Here is a 23,104-nt window from a genome sequence, read left to right on the forward strand (position 1 = left end):
AATCGAAGAAATGTCCAACGAAGTAACAAAAGCATTAGCTCTTCAGCATCCCATCATGTACGAAACATACAACATCTGTGAGATCGTAGGTCAGTCTAGGCTGGCGAAGTTTTCGATACGAACACTGCAGAACATCTGTGCAGCCTTAGAACTGGATGTAGCATCGATGACTGGCAAGCGCAAGCAGCCGTATATGAAAATTATTGAAGGCATTGTGGCCACGTGTGGCTGTAAAACTAGTTAAGGCTGACTAGAATATGTAGAGATTAACCTACGAAATAGTCAGTGATGTCGAGAATGTCTTACTTGAGGTAAACTGAAATTGACGGCTCTGTTTGACGCTATGTGTGTCGTCTGTAGAACATTTTAGAGATACTCTTTTACGAGTGACGACTGACGGGGGTTGTAAATTGTCTCGTCAAAATTATCCTGGTAGATTTTACGATGGAATCCAGGGAAAAGCCAACAAAAGGAAAAGTGTTATATGACATGTAACAAGTTGTTATAAATTAGTTAAGTCTGTGGAGACAAAAGGAATCACAGCCACGCCCACAAACGGAAAATCTTGTACATATTCAAGTAGATTTAAAGATTACTCAGAATTTTAAAAGGGGGATGGTCTAATGTAAAGTTTCTTCAAGCTATCCTATGACTAACAATTTTAAGGCCAATCATAAGGAATCTTCCAATTCTATTTTTAAAATCATTTTTAACTGCATCACGAGGTCAACCAAGCCCTATTTTATCGAGAAATCCTTCGAGTTGAACCGCCCACTGGACAGAGAGCAAACTGTTCTCCTTTTGTAGGTCTACAGTGGCAAATAATACTCTTCTTGTAAAAAGAGTTAGAGGAATGGTAAGAAGTCATATGCGTCTCGTCCTGACGAAAACTTTAGTTAGAGCGGGACTGGCACTAGTCAATGAACACCAGTCTCACCTGCAAATTGTAATGATTCGGGAACCATTCCGAACTGATTTCGCATAGACTTGTTAGGGTCAATGCTTTGATACAGAAAAACTAGAGCTACACGTTTCGGAAAGTGATGAGGATCGTTAGTTACAATTTTCGAACACTGGAGGCGGGAGGGCGTAGTCGATCACGTGGCCAAGTAATTTGCATTTCTTTTTTCAATTTTTTAAAGTTTACTTTACTTTACTTTACCATCTATCATTCCTTGTGGATGTCTTTAACAATAGTTTTTTAAAAACCACCTAGTCTTTGATAAATTAGTTTATCGAGGAATTCATTATCCGTGACCGGTCGTGTCCGGGTGATCCCGTTTAACCCACTTAGGCAATAATGTTCTTACTCTTTTCATAGTTGGAGACCATTACCGGGCTGAATTGTTAAAAAAAAAAAAAAAAGAAACTAGGTGATGGTCAAAGCCAAGTGTTAAGTTTTTCCGAACTTGAGATGTGGCAACGTCTTTCTTGTACAAGGCAATGAATTCGTCATGGCACCCGCATTTAATCACGTATATTTTCTAGTTCGATTTGGGGTAAAGCTTTTAGTAGAAGTGCACAAACGCATTGTGTTTCATCTTTGACAGTTTTGAAATTAATTCAGAGGCTAGGACTTCTTGAAGATGGTTTATGTGGTTTATCGCCGTAAAATATTGCTGAGGTTATAAAATTTAAAAATTGATATTGAAACTAAAAAGACTCGTAAGTTTGAATTGTTTAGCAGCATCATTATATAAAAGGTTCATGATTTTCCCGTCACAAAAAGTCCGTGCACATGACCGCCCGCTCTCACTTCCGGACATAATAATTGGTCACGCAACCGTTGAGTTGCCATAAATACATGTTCTGCGAATCCCACTTGCTGAGAACGCCCAGCTCCGTTTTGGCTACGTTCGCAAGGAAAATGTAAGTTGTTATTATACTATGAAAATGTGGAAGTCTTTATGTACTGGTAAAGAAGGTTAAACGACCCTTTAATTTTATGATCAAAATATTTGATTCTTGCGCGAAATTGTCACGGATTTAAGACATGTTTTGAGACAAACGGCTCGTTAAATTGTTTGCCTTTTGTTTGTTTATTAGTTCGAAGCTGATTTTGGAGAAAAGGCAAACGAAAATAACTTTTTAAATCTGATCTCTGATCTTGAATTCAGAGATAATTGGTCGGGAAAACTTCCCAACAAAACATCTCACGTCTGGTCTTCACGCTGGAGTGTAAACAAACATGACAGCTGCGTTATCTTGACAAATTATCTTGTAGTTTGATTAAAATTTGTATCAAACGAAGGTACAGCAGAAATACAATGTATGTCTTTGATTTTAAAACATGTTGGTTAAATTTTTACGGCAATCCCGCTTTTGATTGAATGCTATGTTTGGAAAACTTGTATTTCTGTGTGTTTACTACATAAATTGGAAGGTCGGTTAAAACAGGGCATTGTATCCAACTTTAAAATTGAATTTCTTCGCGCTAAATCATTTCCCCCAAAAATCCTTTGGATATGTAAAAGAACGATTATTCGGCTTTGGAAATGCAGATTTTTCGACGTATTTCATTTAGTACCACATACTTATATTAAAGGTTATTTTTTGGCATTTTTTCATCTTGATGAAAGAGCGTTCGCGAAATGTAATTATATTTTCAAAGTGAAAAGAAAAGAATTGCTCAATTTGCTTTTGACACATATTTTGGTATCATTCTACAAGATTTAGTAGATTTTATTTCTCTAGAGTCGGTTATTTCGTTACGCGAAGCATTCTTTTTCAACCTAAATTGTACGCTCAAAATGTGGCAAATTCTCAGGATTCGGTTATTATTGATTTTCTCGAAAACTAATCGATATTTAGCCAAATGAACTATGCAGTGATTTGTTTTACATTAAGGTCTACCTAACCTGAGAATATGGGCCAAATTGAATTTTGAGCTGTTGCCATGAAATGTTTGACCGATGGTAACATTTGCTCTTAAAATCTTGAGGTCCCTAATAGTAGCATGAGGAGGAGCGTGACTGCACGAACGATGAGAAAATAATCTTACCTTTTCAGCAATTTCAAGGCTTGAAATTCCATCCAATGAACAAAAATCCTTTTCTTTATCCTTTCGATGTATTTGGTGTTACCTTTTGGTTGAAAACCTTAAATAAAGCCGCTCCGTAACTGAAACAAAATTTCGCCTTCGTGGGGCTTCAAATGCCCTGAAGTGAAATGCCCAAGACGTAGGCGTACATAGAAGCTACAAAGATCGAGACGAGACTTTCAGGGAAACTGGGGCCATATTTACGCAGTAAACACGCCAAATTCACAGCGATCGGTGAAAATGGCGGCCTTCTACGAATCCTTCCATAATGGTACAAGAGTGCATCAATTTGGGAGCTTGTGAAGAAAAAGAGTTTTAAAATATGATCGTGAAACAACTACGTCACTCAACTGTGCCTTGTATGCTATAATATGCCATTAATATTCAGTATTCAGTGTTTATATCGATTACGTGGCCAAACTCTATCTTACACGACGTTTTTTAAGGAGTTTTATATCTCCAGGGCTTTATCTGCTTCAAGAAAAAAAGTGTTTTTGTTACTTGCTTTAACCCCGGAGCTCAGGCGCACGAAGCGCCCCAGCGCAGGGTGGAAAGATTATTAGTCAGAAAATTGTTGTGAAAGAGATTGCTATGCGTCTAATTTCAGTTTTTGGTGTTGATTAAAATTTTTGGTTATCGTTTGCAAGGCTTGCTAATGACGATTAATTTTGTACAGAAGCATAATTATTTCCATATACACTGTATTTCTGGGGTTAGAAACGGGTGCTCCGCTTTTAGGCTTGGCTAAATCAATGTGTTGTGTTGAGTGATAGCCTTTAAAATTGTCGTCAGCAGTTCCTGCGGTTCTTCCAAACAAAACGCTAAAAAGCTAGGACCAAATGGCCGACACCAAACCAAGACAACTAGAGCAAACCACCCAGGCAAGCCCCATACAACTGCAGAGATCAAATCAAAACTGGTAAAGCATGAGACGTCGAAATTGAACACACGAGTACATGTCAAAATCACTGTCATACCCAAGAATCCGCCTTGGTGTGTTATAGCCGCAGTGTTAGGGATACCTGATTATGATGGCCATTACAACCAGCCTGGTAGCCATAAGTAAGAGGACCAGCTATCCTGAAGTTTCAAGGACGGAGCGGGAGTGAAATGCATTCCAACCGACAAGAGACAGAGACAAGCTGAAGACCATTTTTCGCCACGCGAGGTCATGAAAGCCGCTTAGATAATGTCGACAGAATATCTTTAAGTCTTTGCGAGGGCAGACGGACTCCAACACCACTGTTTCACATCAGAACATGCATCTGTTAACGGAAAAGCAAAACTATTATGAGACAGCTCAACAAGTCAGGGTATCTTTCCTTTTTACAAGGAGAAGAGAGCAAAACCTCCATTCAGGACTAACTGAAACACTATCTTTCAACACCACATCCTGACCCTGCCCGCGAGTTACCACTCTACGAAGTTCTAATGGAAAGACAAGTAAGGATCTTCCTTGCCTGTCAACTGAGATGGAACAATTGTTACGGTCATCAACACAAGGGGTGAATCGTGATATAAGGAACTGTAGCGGGTTGCGCTACTGACCCGCCACCCTCTAAGGTACAGAATAAAGACCTTTGAGCATTATGGGTAATAGAAGACTATGAGGCTGTTGTTTGCCAACTTTGTTTCCGCGTTGTGACTCGTTGTTTAACGGGAAAGCCCGCTCATTTGCTGCACATGTCCTAAAGCAATGAAACTCTTAAGTTTCATCGCTCTTTAAAAGTATTAGCAATGGATTTTCGTGGTGGTCGGAGAAATTGAGCTAGGGAAAGGCAGAAAACTACTCTTTGATTTTTGCGTAACTTTACGAAACACGCACGATGGAGACCGAGGCCTGGGATCTTCAGATGCAGATACAGAGCTATCTATGCCAGTTACGAATTAACGATCTGGAGCAGATTGCTAAGGCTGTTGGATTCAGTGATGATGACATGAAGGAGACATCTAGGAAAAGGGTTGTTTCACTAATCGAAGAAAAGTTAGAAGAGAAGTTGAAGGAAACGAAAGAGGAGGAGAGAGAATACTTGGAGGACTTTCCTTCACAAATTACGGAGCATGACCACATCTGCCCTACGTTGGAATGAGTGGAAATCAAATTACAGGTCGGGTAGCCTGAGTTGCCATCGGAAAAGGGTAGCTGAGAGACAGGAAGTAGCCCCACCCAAAGATAGCTTCAGTATGTCCCACAAGTGTACTAATTATCAGAAAATTGTGGTTGATGGCTAGGATTTTAAGCATTGTTCACAGTCTAAAGTACTAAAATATTGTGGACAAAATGTCAGAAACAGCATTGGACAGGCCACAAGAATCTATGTCAGGCAATTCAACAGTTAGAAACACAGGAAACCTCACGACTAGTACGTGGGGATTGTTATGTATTCACCAGTCATTTAACGCCTAAGGAGCAATTAACAGCTACCAAGCTCGTTGGAAAAAAGTGCAAATTATTTTGTCTTGAGCGACATACTGGTCGAGGTCCTTTGGGATACGGGGGCGCAAGTGTTGAGGGTGTCAAAGTCCTGGCTGAATGAAAATCTGCCATCATCAGCAGTGAGAAGCCGCCAATGGGGGAAGGATGCCATTCATAGATTGGGTAGAAGTACAATTCGAGCTTGCCTCTGATACTCAACTAACCACACCACTGACAGTGCCACTTCTTGTTGCAAGATATGTCTTAGACTGCCTAATCATTGGTTATTACGTCATAGAAGAGTAGTAAAGAATAGACCACAGGGACTGGAAGACGGTTCAACTATGAACATTATGAGCTCAGCTTTCCAGGCTGTGTCAGGGGAGAGGTTAAGTGCATTGGTTGACTTTTTACAGAGTCCAGCAGAGGAAAATAGGTTTGCTTTGAAGAGTAGGTAGCGAAACCAAACATTACCGCCAGGACAGCCATTCATGGTGCTTTGTCTGGTTAAATGTGGCCCACTGGAAAACAGAACACCAGTGCTTTTCGAATCGACTTCTTGTCAGAAGGCCTGCTAGTATCTGAGCAACTGCATACCCTGTTACGAAGATGTCCCCGTCGGATAAACATCGCCGTCAAAAACATTGCCAAACATCAAGTAGTACTTCGGCGGCGAACTCCACTGGGGAGTCTGCATCTCGTGACATCAGTTAAACCAGTGGACGCGGTACGAACGATGACAGCTCTGGTGAGCCCAAGATCAGTTTATCTGAGCACGAACGTTCCCCAGTATTCCCGGTACAAGACAGTTGTGCAGACGAACCGGACACAGAATTGAAGGAGGAAGAGATCCCCCTTAAGACACCAGCTATAGTACTGGGTGACTTGACTGACAGTCAGTGGCGGTTAGCAGTTAAGATGTTGACAGAAGAGGCAGAATCCTTCCCCAAGAATGAGGATGATGTGGGTTGTAAGCTCCAGATGAATTTGGTATTGTCAGACACAACACCGGTCCAGAAAACATAAATTGCTATACCTCGTCCATTGTACACCGAAGTCAAAGCGCTATATGGAAGACCTCCTGAACAGGGGATGAGTATCTAAATCTCGATCGTTCTATGCCTCCCATATCGTGTGTGTGAGAAAGATGAATGGGGAACTGCGCATGTGAGTCGATTATGGAGAATTGAATCGGAAAACCGTGCCTGACCGACACCCGATTCCAAAGTTTCAAGAGACCTTGGACAACCTTGGACGGATTTTGTGGTTCTGTGTTTAGATCAAGACAAAGCATACCATCAAAGCTTTTTGGGCGAAAAGAGTCGACATTTAACAACATCTATCACGCCCTGGGGACTATGTGAGTGGACACGAATTCCATTTGGATTAAGTAACGCACCAGCCAGTTTTCAACGTAAAATCTACATGCCATACTTAGACGGCGTGATTGTTTACAGTAAAACATTTTAGGAGCATGGCGTCTGCGGAAACACGTGATGAAACTTGTCATCTCGTGAACCAGTTAATTGGTCGGGTGAACATCAGGCGGTCCTACGAAAATGGAAGAGACTGGTTGTTGGAGATGAGGTATTCTTAGACGAAGAAGTGGTCAAACTCTACAACTCGTCCTTCCGGAGAAATTCCACAGAACGGTATATCAATAAATACATGAAGAAATAGGACATCTGGGGGTGGAGCGAGTCGTCCACATTGCGAGAGGTCGCATATGCAAAGAGATATCGAACATGTTATATGTGTCTGCACTTGACTAAAACAGAGGAGAGCAAACGTCATACCGACGGCACCTATGGGAAACTCTCATTCGAGTGCATCCTTTAAGCTGGTATCGCTAGATTTTGTCCATTTAGAAAAGAGTACTGGGGGATGCGAGTATATTTTGCCAACAGTAGATCATTTTACACGGTTCACTCAAGCTTACGCCACGACCAATACTTCAGCACGAACAGCAGCCAACAAACTGTACAAGGATGTTTTACTGCGATTTGGTTTTCCTGCCCGAATCTTGCACGATCAGGGGAAAAACTCGAAAATCAGATCTTCCATCGACTCAAGGAATGCTGTGGAATAGTTCGATCCAGGACTAATTAACCTTTACCATCCCCAGGCAAACGGGAAAACTGATAGGCGCAACCATGTTGCGAACTTTGCCGGAACATAAGAAAGCTAATTGGAAGGACAGTCTTAATGAAGTCGTTCACGCGTACAATTGCACTCGCCATGAGGCAAGGGGATTTTCTCCATATTTCCTATTGTTCGGTCGGTTGCCAAGACTACCAGTTGATCTGATCTTTGGTATTAAGGATGCGGCTTCTTGAAACTACCAAGCATATTTCAAGGAGTGGCAAACCGCAATGACGGAAGCATACAAGCTGGCTGCAAGTAGATCTCTGTCTTCTTGTGTCAGGGGAAAGAAACAATATTATCGCAAGGGTAACAATCCTGTTCTTCAGCCGGGCGATAGGGTCCTAGTACCAAATTTACGAGAGGGAGGGGGTCCTGGCGAGCTATGGTCGTATTGGGAGAGTACAGTCTATCGATGCGTTAAGCGTAAAGGAGAAAGAAGCCCATTCTACAAAGTAGAGCCGGAATCGGGAGAGGGATCGCCCTGTGTGGTTCATCGAATACTTCTTCTGGATTGCAATTACCTTCCTTTTGAGGGGAACAACACGACAACCAAGAAACCACGATCATCGACTTTGGAGTCCATTCCAGAAAACAATTCTGATGGGGAGTCGGAAGGGAAGCTGGCCTTTATCCCAGTAGTACCTGACACTAACTCAAACGACACGGCTGCAGGGCCTGGACCAGATCCTGATTGCACCCTAACATCAAATAGTCCGAGTAAACCACAGCAATGTCAGGAACTAACAGAACTAGAGAATGAGCCACCCTCTGAAGAGGAATACTCTGGGGATGGAAGACCAACAATGCAGCACAGAGCTCCAGTGCTATTTACGTATGACACGTTAGGACCTCCAAGTGTGTACTACCCAGCACCATCAAGCTCAGCAAACTACCCTGCCGGAGTGGCGCTGGTCACAGTCCCAATAATATCTGGACAGTAGAAGGAATATACAATGCGTGGGTCAACGGTATGGGACCAGTCGGTTATCCAGTGTGTCGCCAAACAGGTGGAATGTATCCATGTGGTATCAGTTAAAAGATCTTTTAGACAACTCGTTTCCGTTGTATTATCTCATGTGGAGTTAAATTGTTATTGTGTGGACAGAGTAGTAATTGTTACGTATCGTCAAAGCAAAGTGAAACGTTTGACAGTGGAACGTTTCGCTCACCTGTTTTGGCACCGGGTAACAGTACACGACATGTAAAGGAAACGATTTAACTGTCGTGGACAATGTCGTACTGAAACAAGACTAACTAGCATTTTACATCATAAGTCAGGGTATTGATGTGATGTTTCAGGCGTAGTAGCCTGCGTGTCAAGCAGTGGAACTACACCTGCAACACTCCACACAAATGGAAGCAGCCGAGAAGCAAGTAGACTGGGCGAGAAAGCCACTGCTTACGAGGAATAGGCACCACTCCTTGTATCCAGACCACAGAGCATCAGACAGGGGCCGCTCTATTTGTAAGACTAGCTTTTGACTCTGTGGCTGCGTGATGCACCTCGAGTCAAACACCTACATTTCACCCTTGCTCACCATAGAGTCTCCAGTAGCTCAGTGGTTAGAGCATCCGTACTAGATCACTTAGGGTCGTGGATTCCAATCCCATCTGGGGCTCGGATTTTTCCGAGTTCCCAGTGGGTTCATTTGTAACACCTTGTATTTGATATATGTTTATCATTCTTAAGCTAAGAAAATAAGCTTTCCAAAAACATGTAACTTGATCACCCCTTCCATTAGTGAATAAGCATCAATAGTTGTTTAACTTGAAACCTCGCTCACCTGTCTCGGCACCGGGTAACAGTACACGACATGTAAAGGAAACGATTTAACTGTCGCGGACAATGCCGTACTGAAACAAGACCAACAAGCATTTTACATCATAACTCAGGGTATTGATGATTCAGGCGTAGTAGCCTGCGTGTCAAGCAGTGGGACTACACCTGCAACACTCCACACAAATGGAAGCAACCGAGAAGCAAGTAGACCGGCCGAGAAAGCCACTGCTAACGAGGAACAGGCACCACTCCTTGTATCCAGACCACAGAGCATCAGACAGCGGCCGCTCTATTTGTAAGACTAGGTTAAAATTGCGTTCCATAATATTTATATCTATTGGGTTCACGTTGAAGAAAGGATATTTGCATGCCTTAGTATTAAGCAGTAGATTTATTAAAAAGAGACGCTCTCTTTTGAAAAGTTAAGTGAGGTAACATCCAGTCCATACTAGGCCTTAGGTCTCATGGCTTGCGAGAATGTGTTATGTAAGTTTTAAAGATGAGATTTGTGCTGTTATTTTACAGGTTTCCCTCTTCGGGGAGTACGCGTCGTTTCAGATGTAACTGCCTCCGCGATGAGAGTTCACTGTGTCTCTATTTTTCAGATACGCATGTCCGTCTAAGTGGTCATACCTCGTCTCACGCTGGTCGGGTTGAAGTGTTTTCCAATGGAATCTGGGGAAGGGTAACCAGTTTCTACTATGGGCGGTTTCGGTGGCGAAAAAAGGAAGCTACAGTTGTTTGTCGACAGTTAGGCTTCCCAGGAGTCATTACTGCTTTGAGCCATTCAGCTTTTGGAGAAGGTTCAGGACCGGTTGTGATGTCTGAGGTACAATGCGTTGGTACAGAAAAGACCTTACAGCAATGTCAGTATGATGACATGGTTAACAGCTACAGCTCCAGTGAGGTGGGAGTAGTCTGCAAGACCCCTTATTTTCATTCTGGTGCTATTGGTGAGTAGTTTAGGATTATAAAGGTTCACTTGCCTGTTGCTTAATCTGATTGACTTTTCAAACTGGATCCGGTGGTCCACTTACGTACCATATTACCCACCCTTTCATTTTCACCAGATTGTATTTGCTACTTTACGTTACGTAGTCTAAAATCTCAAGATACGGTAGTTATCACGCAGTTACCCCCGTCCGCGTCCGATATTTGTCCTGCGATCATTTCCGTCAACAAGAAACTAAAGCGAGCAGAACGAGAATTTCAACTTTTATCTTTATTATTATGGGAGAAAAACAAACTCGGTTTGAAGAGTCAAGTGATTCTGTCTTATAAAGATGGTCACAAATCCTGTTCTGGAGAGTACAAAATATTTAGCTGTTCCTATGCGTACGATACACGGAACGCCAATAACTATCGTCCTCATTACTGCAGATATATATAGACAAAGTTAATTTGGGAACAGAAATCAACACACTAAGTTGTTAAGTAAAAATGTGGCTTAGCCAGGAATCAAACCTGGGTCTCCAGATTACCGGTCGGATGCCCTAACACATACACTAATGTGGCCTTCAGACGGTCGGGTCCGAAGAGACAACTCACTACTCCCCGATGGATCGGTGATCAAACCTGGGTCTCCAGATTACCGGTCGGATGCCCTAACCACTTGGCCACTGAACCAACCACACTGGGAACTCATATTTGTACTGTACAATAAATACACACTTCTGACCGTCAGGTCCGAGGAGACAACTTCACACATTTCCTGCAATCAGGATCACGTCACTACCCGATCGAACGGTGATCGATGTGTTCCCAGTGTGGTTGGTCCAGTGGCCTAGTGGTTAAGGCATCCGACTGGTAATCTGGAGACCCAGGTTCGATCACCGATCCATCGGGGAGTAGTGAGTTGTCTCTTCGGACCCGACCGTCTGAAGGCCGCATAGTGTATGTGTTCTACAGTAAAAATATGTATATCCAGTGTGGTTGGTTTAGTGGCCTAGTGGTTTATCCCTCCGATGCTTCACTTGAGTAACTGCAGAGCTGACTGTGTGGACCGCAGCAATCATGATATGTCAAACTGGATTGAAACCAGCAAAAAATGCAGAAAGAAACATTTTTCAAACCGTTTTCTACCTGAACACGAAAAGCGTTGACTGTGTAAGAACTATAGTTGATGTAGTATGGCCGTGTATCCGCGTCGAGCCACAGAAAGCGCGCAAAAAATGAAGCCTCGTTTATGTTTAGGTGAGTTAACCTGAGTTGAGTCTGCAACCCAATCGAAAACCAGTACCGGGTCAGCAGTCAACTTCCAAAAAAAAAGCTGACCTCGGTGAGCTCTAAGCTTGAGCCCGCAATATGGTCACATGGTACTCGTCGGCGGATAATTTTTTTTTGACGGGTGTCAATTGATCAAAACATGGATGTCCAATATCAAAGATGTATGCTGTAAACTAGTATGATACTGGTCACATTGGCATACATGGAAGGGTGGACATACGTACGTACGAACGGATGATCGATGACGTCATGGCTAAAAAACCAGAATTTCTCGCATCGATGGGTTATCATATTTTCTTAATTGTGGTGCTCCGAGCGCGCTTTCGGCGGCGCGCGGAGCTCCGCTAAAAAGGCTGACTAAAGTGCGCAAGTTTAGTTTATTTCAACAAGTTTAGTTTCCGGTGAAAAAAATAGATAATTTGGGGTACATGTTTTCTGGAAAATATACATGATGACAGAATCGAGCGAGGTGTAAGTTAATATAAGCTCAACATAGCAAAGTTCAGGCTGAGCACCCAATGTTTTATCAGTGGTGTAGTGAAATAGGGCAACTACTTACATCACACTATGTTTGCTTTACGCAAGGTTCATGTTGTCATATATTACATAAATTTATTGCATAAATATATATTAAGAACTGACGCATTCTGCAGGGGATTTTCTAGTCGATCGCTCCAGACTTGATGAGGGCTAGCAAGTTGAACCCTTCCACGGTGAAAACGCGCGAAATTCAAAAACTTTCTCAACAAATATTTAAAAAGCAATACATCATGGTGGTTGGTTGGCTGGTTGGCCGCATCGTTCACAGAAATACAGGCAACTGTATTTCAATGATGCTCTCAATGTGACTGCGCGATGCAGTTATGAGCTATGCTGTCAGTCGTTATTTGACTCTGTGGCTGCGTGATGCACCTCGAATCAAATACCCACATTTCACCCTTGCTCACCATAGAGTCTCCAGTAGCTCAGTGGTTAGAGCATTCGTACTAGATCACCTAGGGTCGTGGGTTCGAATCCCGTCTGGGACTCGGATTTTTCCGAGTTCCCTGTGGGTTCATTTGTAACACCTTGTATTTGATATATGTTCATCAGAAAATAAGCTTTCCAAAAACATGTAACTTATTTACAGAAAGCTAAAATATTTTACAAAAAAGAAAGTCGAAAGACAAAAAATTAAAAAAAAAAAATCACTAAAATCAGTTTCGCACTCAAATTTGCCCATTTTAACGTTAATTACGAATTTTTAAGTGGATAAGAAAAATCTTCCTCGTTTTATTAGCTTTCTTGGACAAAAACTTGACCGAAAACTGACCAGGCACGAATATTTTCTGATTTCTTTACGTAATTAGATTAGCGATCAATGTGTAATATAATATCTCGACATAAGTGTCAAATTTGCGACGCGTTGCTACCGCAACGAGGCGGATCGCTTTACGAATAATTAACCTCTGTTTGCCAAAAAGCACCCAAAAAACCGATTTTTCGACGGAAGATTCATCGCAGAGGATAAAACAATTCGCTGCACATGTAATCAAGGTAAATATGTTCGAGCGAACATGAGGTGATGTTATGCAAATTTATCACTTCGAAAATAATCTTACCTTTTCAGCGATTTTAAGGCTTGAAATTCCATCCAATGAACCAAAATCATTTTCCTTTATCCTTTCCGAAGCCTGCAGTGTAATTTTTTGGCTGAAAAACGTCAGTAAAACCGCTTCTCGATAACAGTGCTGCAAAATGACTGCGCATGTGCAAGATGGCATGACAAAAAGAGCAAATTTCAGCTCCAACGTGATGATGTGAGGTTCTGCTGCCGTTTTATTTTCTTTTGGCACCAAACCGTGAATATTTCCTTCTTCTGCCCTCGCAAATTATAATTTGACCTCTGCAAGGTTTATATATATCGACGAATAAGTGAAAACTTGTGTATATCCTGCGTGGTCGGCGCAAAAATATCGAATCTAAGCGTTCTTCCCGAATCAAAGATCTTTTACGAAGGGTATTGTTTTGCGGTCTATTTTACATCGTTTTATGTGCTTTCCCTTTCCAAGAAGCTTCGCGTATCTTCGTTCAGTTATGCTTTAGACTGTGGCACTTGCCTTCCTGTAATGTTTCCCGGGACCGATTCTCGGATTCTGCGCAATATGTGGGCTGAGTTTGTTGCTACTCTGCGCTGCTCCGAGAGGTTTTTACCCGCATATTCCGGTTTTCCCTTCTCCTCAAAAACCAACATTTGATTTGATTTGTTCTGATTTCAGTGAATTTGTAGTCTCCCCAATTTGTAGAGTATTCGTGCACAGCTAAACAACTTTGAGACTACGTTTAAGAAACCTTCTAGATCTTATCACGAGGGTTGTCCCTACAACTCTGTATCACGTAACAGCAATGTTATGGTACCACACGAAACACCAATTATTGCTTAACAAAATGCGCCCGCCGTTGTGACGTCATAGATTAACATGTCAATATGAAAGCTCTCCAAACACACCCTATATTTCGTCTTTACTTGCTTATATCTCAAAAATGAACTCGGTGACACCCATTTTTAAATTTGCAAAAAAATTAACGTAGCTCTGAATTGACTCCCTTATTTTTTAAAACTTTTCTGATACTTCAATCTCAGATTGCTAATTACTATCCTACAATAAAGAGTAGGAGTCACCAAATTCATTTTTGAGATATAAGCAAGTGAAGAGGAAATATCGAATTTTTTGGAGTCCTTTCATGTTGCTATGATAACATATTGCGTAACAATAGTGGGCGCATTTTTAATTAATAATTGGTGTTTCACGTGGTACCATAACATTGCTGTTATGTGATACAGTATAGAAGTTATAACCCTTGGATTAAGAAGGTCTGTTAACAGTGGTGAAACTGCTTCCAGCCACCTTAAATAAAGTGATTATTATTAGTATCGGACCCGCCGCTGTCTATTCTGTTTTGTAGATATGTAAATTCCCATGATCACGCACGAGGGTATGTGGACCATGTGGTCGAAAAATGGACTACTATTCGAGCCGGAAGCTAACTGCGGGCAGCTTAATGATGGATAAGCCCTGGGAAGGGCTACAAGTATCCCTTTGACATCAACTTACAGTACTATTTGTGGTGGCAACTTAGCTTGGGCCTCTTGTGAACCAAAGTGCGCGTTTTCCATTTATTGCTCTTAACCATCGTTCATGGCACGATGGGCTCCCGTTACTTGAGAGGCGTCAACTCCCTACCCAAGTGGTAGTACCCAAGTAACAACTAAGTATCACTCATTCCAAGCTGAAGAAATAGTAGATTCATTTATTGACGATCTCATAGAGGATCAAGAAACTGTCTTCCGCTTGACCTCTGATAGCTTGCAAACAGACTCAAGCGTAGCTCTTGTGTGAGCACAAGAACAGCAGCGATTACCAATGCTTGAACTCTTCAAGTTCACAGGCAAACCAATCGATTGGCCAAAGTTTATTGAGAGATTTCGTGACCAAATACACAACAAGACGACACTCGCTGATTTAGATAGGATGGCTTACCTATTTCAAAACCTCGATGGTGAGGCTAAGAAAGGGATAGAAAGTCTAGGTGTGACAGGTCATAGCCATGCATCCGCCCTAAAGGCATTGAAACACCAGTTTGGAAACCCTAACAGTGTTGCAACAGCGCTTACCTAAGCAACATGCTGGACGGTATCCTTGAGCTTTCGAATGACAGACAAGCCTTGTGTGACTACTTTTACAAAGGGAAAACAGGTACGACGTGTTGTGTGCAGATGGGTCAGTCGACTATACTCCAAACTCCGGAGTATCTCAGCAGAGCAAGTATACTACTACCGCTGCACCTAAGAGTAAGATGGTATGAGCACATAGATGGTCGTGTAAGTCCAACCTGGTCGAGTTTGAAAGATGGTTGCATAAAAGAGTTGACACATTGTTTAACCCCCTGGAGGATTCTATATGCGAGGAATGGAGCAAGAAGCAGAGATTTACCAAACCAAAATCAAGCATCAAATTACATTCCCTTGCCAGTGGAGCAGAGCTCCCCTGCGAAGTCTCAGTGGAAAGAGATGTCATCACATACCTGAAGCAAAATCCTCAGTTGCATCCCGTGACCATGGCAACAGCGCTTCTCACGGAAGTTCGGAGAGAAAGCAATGGTTCGTACAACTCAAGGTAAGGTCAGGCCAACTTTCAAAAGAAGAGGCAGAAAGGAACGCTCAGTAGAGTAGGAAAAAGTGTGGTGTTTGCCGAAAAAGGTATACTGTTGCTTATTGTCCTGTGCTTAAGTCCAAGCAAGTCCAAGAAAGACGAAAAATTGCTTGGGAACAAAATCTGTTTCAATTGCTTAAAGAGAAACCATCTGGCGAAATTCTGTCCCAGTAAAAAAACTATGCTTGAAGGAACATTGTCGTCTACCCCACGACACACTGTTACACGGAGGTCACCAAGCACATTCAAATCCTGATTATCCAATGGACACCCACAGCAGCACACCCAAGACATCAGTTCCTCCGAAAGAAGTTGCTCGACATTCCGGGCCTTCCCCAAGTCCACCAGGTTTGTGTTAAGCCCCGATGAAAAGTCCTCCTTCAAGTCTTACCAGTTCAGATGCATAGCTAAGGAAAACTAATCAACATGTACGCGGTTCTCGATCCTGGAAGTGACTCAACCCTTGTCAAAAGGGACTTAGCAGACCACCGACAACTCGTTGGTGAAGCCTACCAACTTAACCTGAGCACGGTTGACAATGATGTGGACTCAGTGTCTGAATAAAGTGAGTTTTGGTCTCTCGTCTAAAGATCATTCAATACCAGTAATGGTGAGCGCAGGGTGGGGTATTGACAAGCTTAACATCCCGTCCGTCAAACTGCCGAAAAGGGCAGCCATCGAACAGTGGAGTTATTTAATCGGGTATCGACTTACCTGATCTTGACCGTTCCGAAGTAATGCTTCTAGTTGGATGTGATATGGCCTACCTGCTGATTCACCTCGAAGTCCGCCAGGGACGAGTGGACGAGCCCATCGCCATTAAGAACCCCTTGGATGGACCCTCTTTGGAAACGCACCCAAAGGACTGTGTGAAACAATCAATGCAAACCTTCTTGCAACAATCGAAGGGCTCACACTGCAACAACAAGTTCAGTGAACGATTTTGGGAGGTTGGCTCTTCTGCGACGAAGCAAGATCCCTCAGAAGCCACCCTGTCCGTTGAAGACGAAAGGGCCCTGGCTGTCTTGCAGATTAGTACAGAGACAGAGCGGGGTCACTATAAAACACCGTTGCTATGGAAAGGTCAGCCAATCATACCAAAAAACCGTGCTGTGGACGTTTCAAGACTCCACTCGATCGAAAGTAAGCTCAAGAAAGATCCAGAACTGGCGGAAAAATACGACAAAGTCATAAATGATTACGTCAATAGAGGACACGCAAAAAAGATGACATACGAAGAGACCAAATTAACATCTTTAAGAACGTAGTACTTACCACACCATGCAAAGCTGAACTCCAACAAACCTGACAAAGTCCGCGTGGTTTTTGACGCCCCAGCAAACTTTCATGGCATTCCGTTGAATGGCCAGCTTTTGACCGGTCCTGATTTATTAAACAATTTTTGGTTGGGATCCTCTTGAGATTTCGTATTGAACAAATGTTCCATCAAGTTTACGTTTCTGAAGCAGACAGAGATTCACTGCGCTTCTTGTGGAGAGATTTAGATGAAACAAAGAATTCGGACGAATATCATATGACGGTTCACGTCTTTGGCTCGGTTGACTGGTCATGTTGTGCAAGCTATGCGTTACGGAGAAATGCTCTTGACCAGCGAGAAAAATACAGTGAAGATGCGATTTATGACGTAAAGAGAAATTTCTACATGGATGACCTATTGGCCTCGAAGCCGAACTCGGATGAAGCCACAGTGCTAGCCAGGCAGCTGATAGAAATCCTGGCAACCGGAGGATTTTGAGTCACAAAGTGGATGTCAGACAGTCGAGAAGTTTTATTAGCAATCCTTATTTCTGAAATAGCTTGTGACACCATCAATCTTGATCGCAATGAATTACCCCGGGGAAGAGCCCCTGGCATCAAATGGCATGCAGAACAGGGCTTTTTGAGTCTGAATCCAGTGAAAAGTGAATTTTCCAGTACTAAGCGAGGTGTGTTGAGTGAAATAGCAGTGTGTTCGATCCTCTCGGCCTCGCCGCGCCGAACGTAATAAAGACAAAACTGATCGTTCAAGAACTTTGGGGCGTCAGATCGAGGGGATGAAGTACTGCCTGACGACATGCTCCAACAGTGGCAAGTTTGGAAAGGCGCTTTGAAGACTTCGCAGCTCATCCATTCCTTCGATGGTTCGGCTTTCATCATGGCGAGTGCCAAAGCGTTCAGTTACACATGTTTCGTGATTCATCTGAAGTCGCTTACGGAGCGGTTGCCTACTCCCGCACGGTTATTCGTGGACAAGTCAACGTGAGCTTTGTTATAAGCAAGGTTAGACTAACACCGATCAAGACATTTACCATACCAAGTTTGGAGCTGCGGTTGTTGCTGGTAGACTGAAAATCAAGATACTTGAAGAGATCGACTTTGAAGTTAACGAAACGTATTTTTGGAGCGATTCCAAGATCGTATTGCACTAACTACCTCAGCAAGGTCCAGAGAAGATTCAGCGTGTATATGTCACACAGGGTCGCCGACATCACCTCCAAGTTAGACATCAATCACTGGCATCACATTCCTGGCATAATGAACGTAGCTGACGATTGTACGAGAGGGAAGGAGATTCACGAACTAACTCCAAAATGTCGGTGGATCAGTGGTCCTCAATTTTTGACGCTACCTGAGGAGGAATGGCCGAGACTTGCAAGTCAACGAAAGCAAATTAGAAGTCAGGGCCTCAGTCCTTGACAACGTGGACCAGCCACACTATGTTTGTAGTAGAATGGGAATAGTATAAGGATCTTGAAGGAAATCGAGCACTCTCGAGTAAGAGTCCATTGCAACCATTCCGTATGGAAGAAGTGATCAGAGTCGGTGGCCGACTAAACAAAGCTTGCATACCTTTTGAAGCAAAAAAACCAAGCAACCCTCTCACCAACGCATCCATTGACGAAATTATTAGTTCAAGATCTTCACGACCTTTACATTTGCTCATGTGCGCCAGCAATACTGGATTCCACGAGGGAAATCATTCGTCAGAGAGATCGTTAACGACTGTCTTCACTACTAAAAGAGAACAGCAAAACTAAACGTACCTCCTATGGCTTCCTTGCCCGAAGAGTGACTCGCCTTTGGTGTGCCTCCGTTCGCGAACACTGGCGTGGACTATTTTGGTCCGCTGAAGGTAAAGAGAGGAAGAGTTGCTGAAAAGGGATGGGGATTCCTTTTTACATGTTTGACCACCCGCGTGATTCTCGTAGAGCTAGCAGGCGACTTAAGCACTGATTCCTTTATCATGGCTTTGAGGCGATTTTGTGGAATAAGGGGCAGCCCTGAGACAATGCGTTCGGACAACGAATCGAGCCAACAACAGAAAACTAGAGAGCTCGCTCATGAAGGGATCACGTGGTTCTTCAATCCCCTTTCATTCCCACATATGGGAGGAATATTCGAGCCTATGGTCAAGCAAGTGAAGAGAGAATTAAAGGCTGTCATAAATGTCATATTTGCTAAAAACATTTCTATTTGGACTCGAATATAGCATCGAACAACATGACGAATTGCCGAGGCGAAGTTTGCTCGCCGCTCCACAAAGACAGCAACGTCCGCCACTCTTTTGAGCACAAGCAACTTTACAAGAACATTTTACTTCTGCTTCCCAGGTATCCTAACAAATCGAAACTGACAAAGTAAAAGTAAGTTTAAATATAGTAAGCCGTGTATTTCAGCAATGAAACAATGTTACCTTGCTCGTTCGCTTCAGATTGTTCTATTCCTTTTGCTGAATAGCCGAACCGTAAAAATCCCGCTTTGGTGATTGTCCAATGTCTAAATAAGTCGACTCCATAAAGATAAAAGGCAATTTTAGCGGTTTCACACGACAATCAGGCTAATGGCGATCTTTCTTGTTTTCAACAGCACAAACTGGCGCGACAAAACTAGTTGACCAATGAGAATACGCCATTCGAGATTCAAGACAATAACAAACGATCGCATTGCGTCTAGGGTGTAAATGGGCCTTTAATACGAGTTTAATATTGGTCCAACCAATTATTATTATTATTATTATTATTATTATTGTTGTTATTATTATTATTATTATTATTATTATTATTATTATTATTATTATTATTATTATTATTATTATTATTATTATTAGTAGTAGTAGTAGTAGTAGTAGTAGTAGTAGCAGTAGTAGTGGTAGTAGTAGTAGTAGTAGTAGTAGTAGTAGTAGTAGTAGTAGTAGTAGTAGTAGTAGTAGTAGAATCACATAAACAAGCTTTTAAAGAGCGGTTTTCGCTCGCAATGAAAATTATTGGGAGAGGGTTACGAAAGAAATAGACCTCTTCCTGTCTGCTGATAATGTCCTTGGATGAGAGATTGTCCTCAAAATTTCACATTGGCAGCTCTCGAAGCTTCGCTTCGTGGTCAAATATTCATTTTTTGAACAATCTCTCGGCCCCGGACATTATTAGCATTAAGCGTAATATGCCAGCTGCCCGAACGGGTTTATTTACTAAGTAATTGACAGCTGCGTGAAACAAAGAGCGCTCAAGAAACATAGTGAACAATTAAAGGGAAAGTACGGTCTAGAAAAAGTTTCTCTAAATTACGAAAACTTTTTCCTAGGAAAATGTGACAAGAGCACTTTGAAGCTGCCTCTTTCGTGACTTGGAGAGCGCCATCTTATATCATATGACGTGTTGTGACGTAGCAATAGTCAACAAACGTGTTCGATATTACTAAACTCTTCGTTCCGCGGTCACTTTTCTCAATGTTGTGTGACCTTTCTGCTTCGAGAAATTCAAATGTAAGATGAACTATGGTTAACGTTCTTGTGGTTCAATAGGTAGTAGGCCATGTAGGCAATAAGTGCGGCAGAAGCTCAAGTCACTTAATACTTATAGATTTTCTAGTCTACCAGACATTGGCGGGGTCTGTCATTTTACCTAGGAGGACTTCAAGCGGGATCATCAGGTGTATGAATATTGGTCTTGGTATCATTATATTGGAGCGAGAAAACTGAATCAAGTTATATATAGACGACTTTCACTGTTATGCGCTAGTAAACGTAACTTGAAATGTGCCACGGTAGACAGATTAAACTTCATTTCAAGGAATCTATTTCACAACCATGTGCGCGGGATAGCACTGAAAGCTCCCTTTCGCTTTGTAAAACTCCTGCATATAACTCACACATAAAACCCTGTTTAACGACCGCGAGGTAAATCTGTTCAGAGGTGGAGCCAATATCAATACAGTTTAACCTCTGGATTAAGATTCAAGTCTACAAAGCATTGGTCTCCTCGCCTGTGTTTAGTACATTAAGTCATCCGGAGAAATCCTTGACTATTGTAGCCTCGTTTGCATACACAAAACCAAAGATGGCGGATTTCAATTTAAATTTGCCTATTCTTGAAAGCGTTATTGTTGCCTAATTAAACACATTTAGTCCAAATGAGTGGTCAAGTATGACAATACAGGTAAAGAACTTTCGATTCAGCGAAACTTTTTCTAGACCGAACTTTCCCTTTAACTCATTTCACGTAAGACGGATAGTGAGAAGATTCTGTTAACTTGTTATCTACGATTGTTTTGAAGGACAGTAACGCGATATTTTTTACAGATCAAATTCAATTTCTGCTACTTTTATAGAAATTGGCTTGTCTAGATTTTTGAAAGTAAATCATTCACTGGAAACTTTAAAGATAAGCTTTTCAGTCCTCTTTAAGGTGCGCTGAAAGTGATTTTAGAATTTGTGAATCTTTTATATATCTGAATCCGCAATGGACATGACATGTTCATTTTATTCACCTCTTACGGGATATAACTTGAACTCCTTGTGCGATTGCACGGCATTCCGTTGGTTCAATCCTTGAAAGCCTTTTTCCCGGCATGTTTTTAAATGCAGGTGTCGGGTCAGGGGTCACAGCTAAATTAATAAAATCAATGATAAATTAATTAAGCTTAGGTTCAATTAATATTCGTGCAGTACTTCACAATTCATCATCTTTTCCTTCATCTGCGTAAAACAAGGTAATCACATATTTACAATATTCAAGTAAGGAGATCAAATTGGAAAAAAAGATTAGATGCAAAAATTTAGAGGAATTGCTTTTTAGCGGGCGAGATCAACGGAGCCTGCATCACATTTGCCGTTAACAATGACTTGTAGTAGCTCCCTCGTTCATTTCCTTCGCCTTATCGCCTTATTTAAAAATAGTAGGTCAATTAATATCTAACTGTTAATGCAAACAGTGAAAATTATGTTTCTTTCAACTTACCTCAGCTCTAATGTTCTTACTTCCTATCCAATGCAAAGAAGAATTCCCGCCATATAATGTAATTCTGGGTTCCAGGCTGGGTTGGTAAGTGTTATATCAGGTGAAGAAGAAAGCGTGGCATTTGTCCGTTGTGATTCTGGGACGGAATGTCTTGTCGTTGGGAGTATGGTGAAAACAGAAAAAGGTCTTCCACATCTTCCACATATCGTAATTTCCACTTTTTTTAAACCCTTCTTTCTTTTATTGTGCCTTTAAAACTGAGTACCCAATTGGTTTAATATGCATTCGATTCTGGTTATCTTGATTTACCAATCGGTGAAGTGGAAATCATAGCGAAACATTCTGAGTTAAGTCATGAGAAATCTCTCGGCAAATTAGCGACTGTCGGTCAAATGCGCTTGTTTTCTATCTAGTGCCATCCAGTGGAACTTGTTAGATTTGAAACCACTATGTCAGAGGGGAAAATCCGTAAAGAAATGTCACAGAGCTAGCCGTAGCGTTATTTTTTATGATCTCAGATTCCCAAGAAGGATTCGTATTCTTCAAGAAACCCCTCCTCCCTAATCGAGCCTCCTACAAGCCAGAAAAGAAGCCAATTTCTCACTTCCTCCAAAGACATCCTAGACTCGACCATACTTGGTTGTGCGGCTCGAATCAGTTGAAATCTTCGTGCCTTCTACCGTGTACTCAAAGTTCATAATGCCATGGTATCGGAATTTGCATTTGATAAGTTTTGCCTTTGTCAACAGACCTAGCCGGCGAGCAGGCTCTCTCTCTGCGGCAGGAGAAAAAGAAAGCCTGCACGCATCCCTCCGAATTTTGAATGCCGCTTCCTGTGGCAGTGGCGCTTGCCTTGAGATCCGGGGATCCCGGGTTCAAGACCCGCTCTGACCACTCGTGGAATTTGTTCCTGGTAGTCCCTGGTTCAACTTCCCAGCTGCACTTGTTGGCCAGTTGGGATTCTTAACAGTTGTTGTTGTCAGTCCGTTTCGTTGTGTTTCATTGGCCCTGAAAAGCCCCTGTGGGGAGCGGTCAATTAAGTATGTATGTATGTATGTATGTATGTCACGC

The 23,104-nt window shown here is 42.2% G+C and overlaps 1 protein-coding gene across 1 annotated transcript in view; it reads left to right on the plus strand.

Moving 5' to 3' along the window:
* The window catches only part of LOC138042931 (scavenger receptor cysteine-rich domain superfamily protein-like), a 139,222-nt gene that overhangs the window by 24,698 nt on the left and 91,420 nt on the right, over positions 1-23,104 (plus strand). Inside the window, exon 3 of the mRNA XM_068888992.1 lies at positions 9,987-10,334. Coding sequence (XP_068745093.1) covers positions 9,987-10,334 — 348 coding nt within the window. The remainder of the gene's footprint in view (positions 1-9,986; positions 10,335-23,104) is intronic.

Source organism: Montipora capricornis, chromosome 3 (genome assembly GCF_036669925.1).
Source record: "Montipora capricornis isolate CH-2021 chromosome 3, ASM3666992v2, whole genome shotgun sequence".
Lineage (NCBI taxonomy): Eukaryota > Metazoa > Cnidaria > Anthozoa > Scleractinia > Acroporidae > Montipora > Montipora capricornis.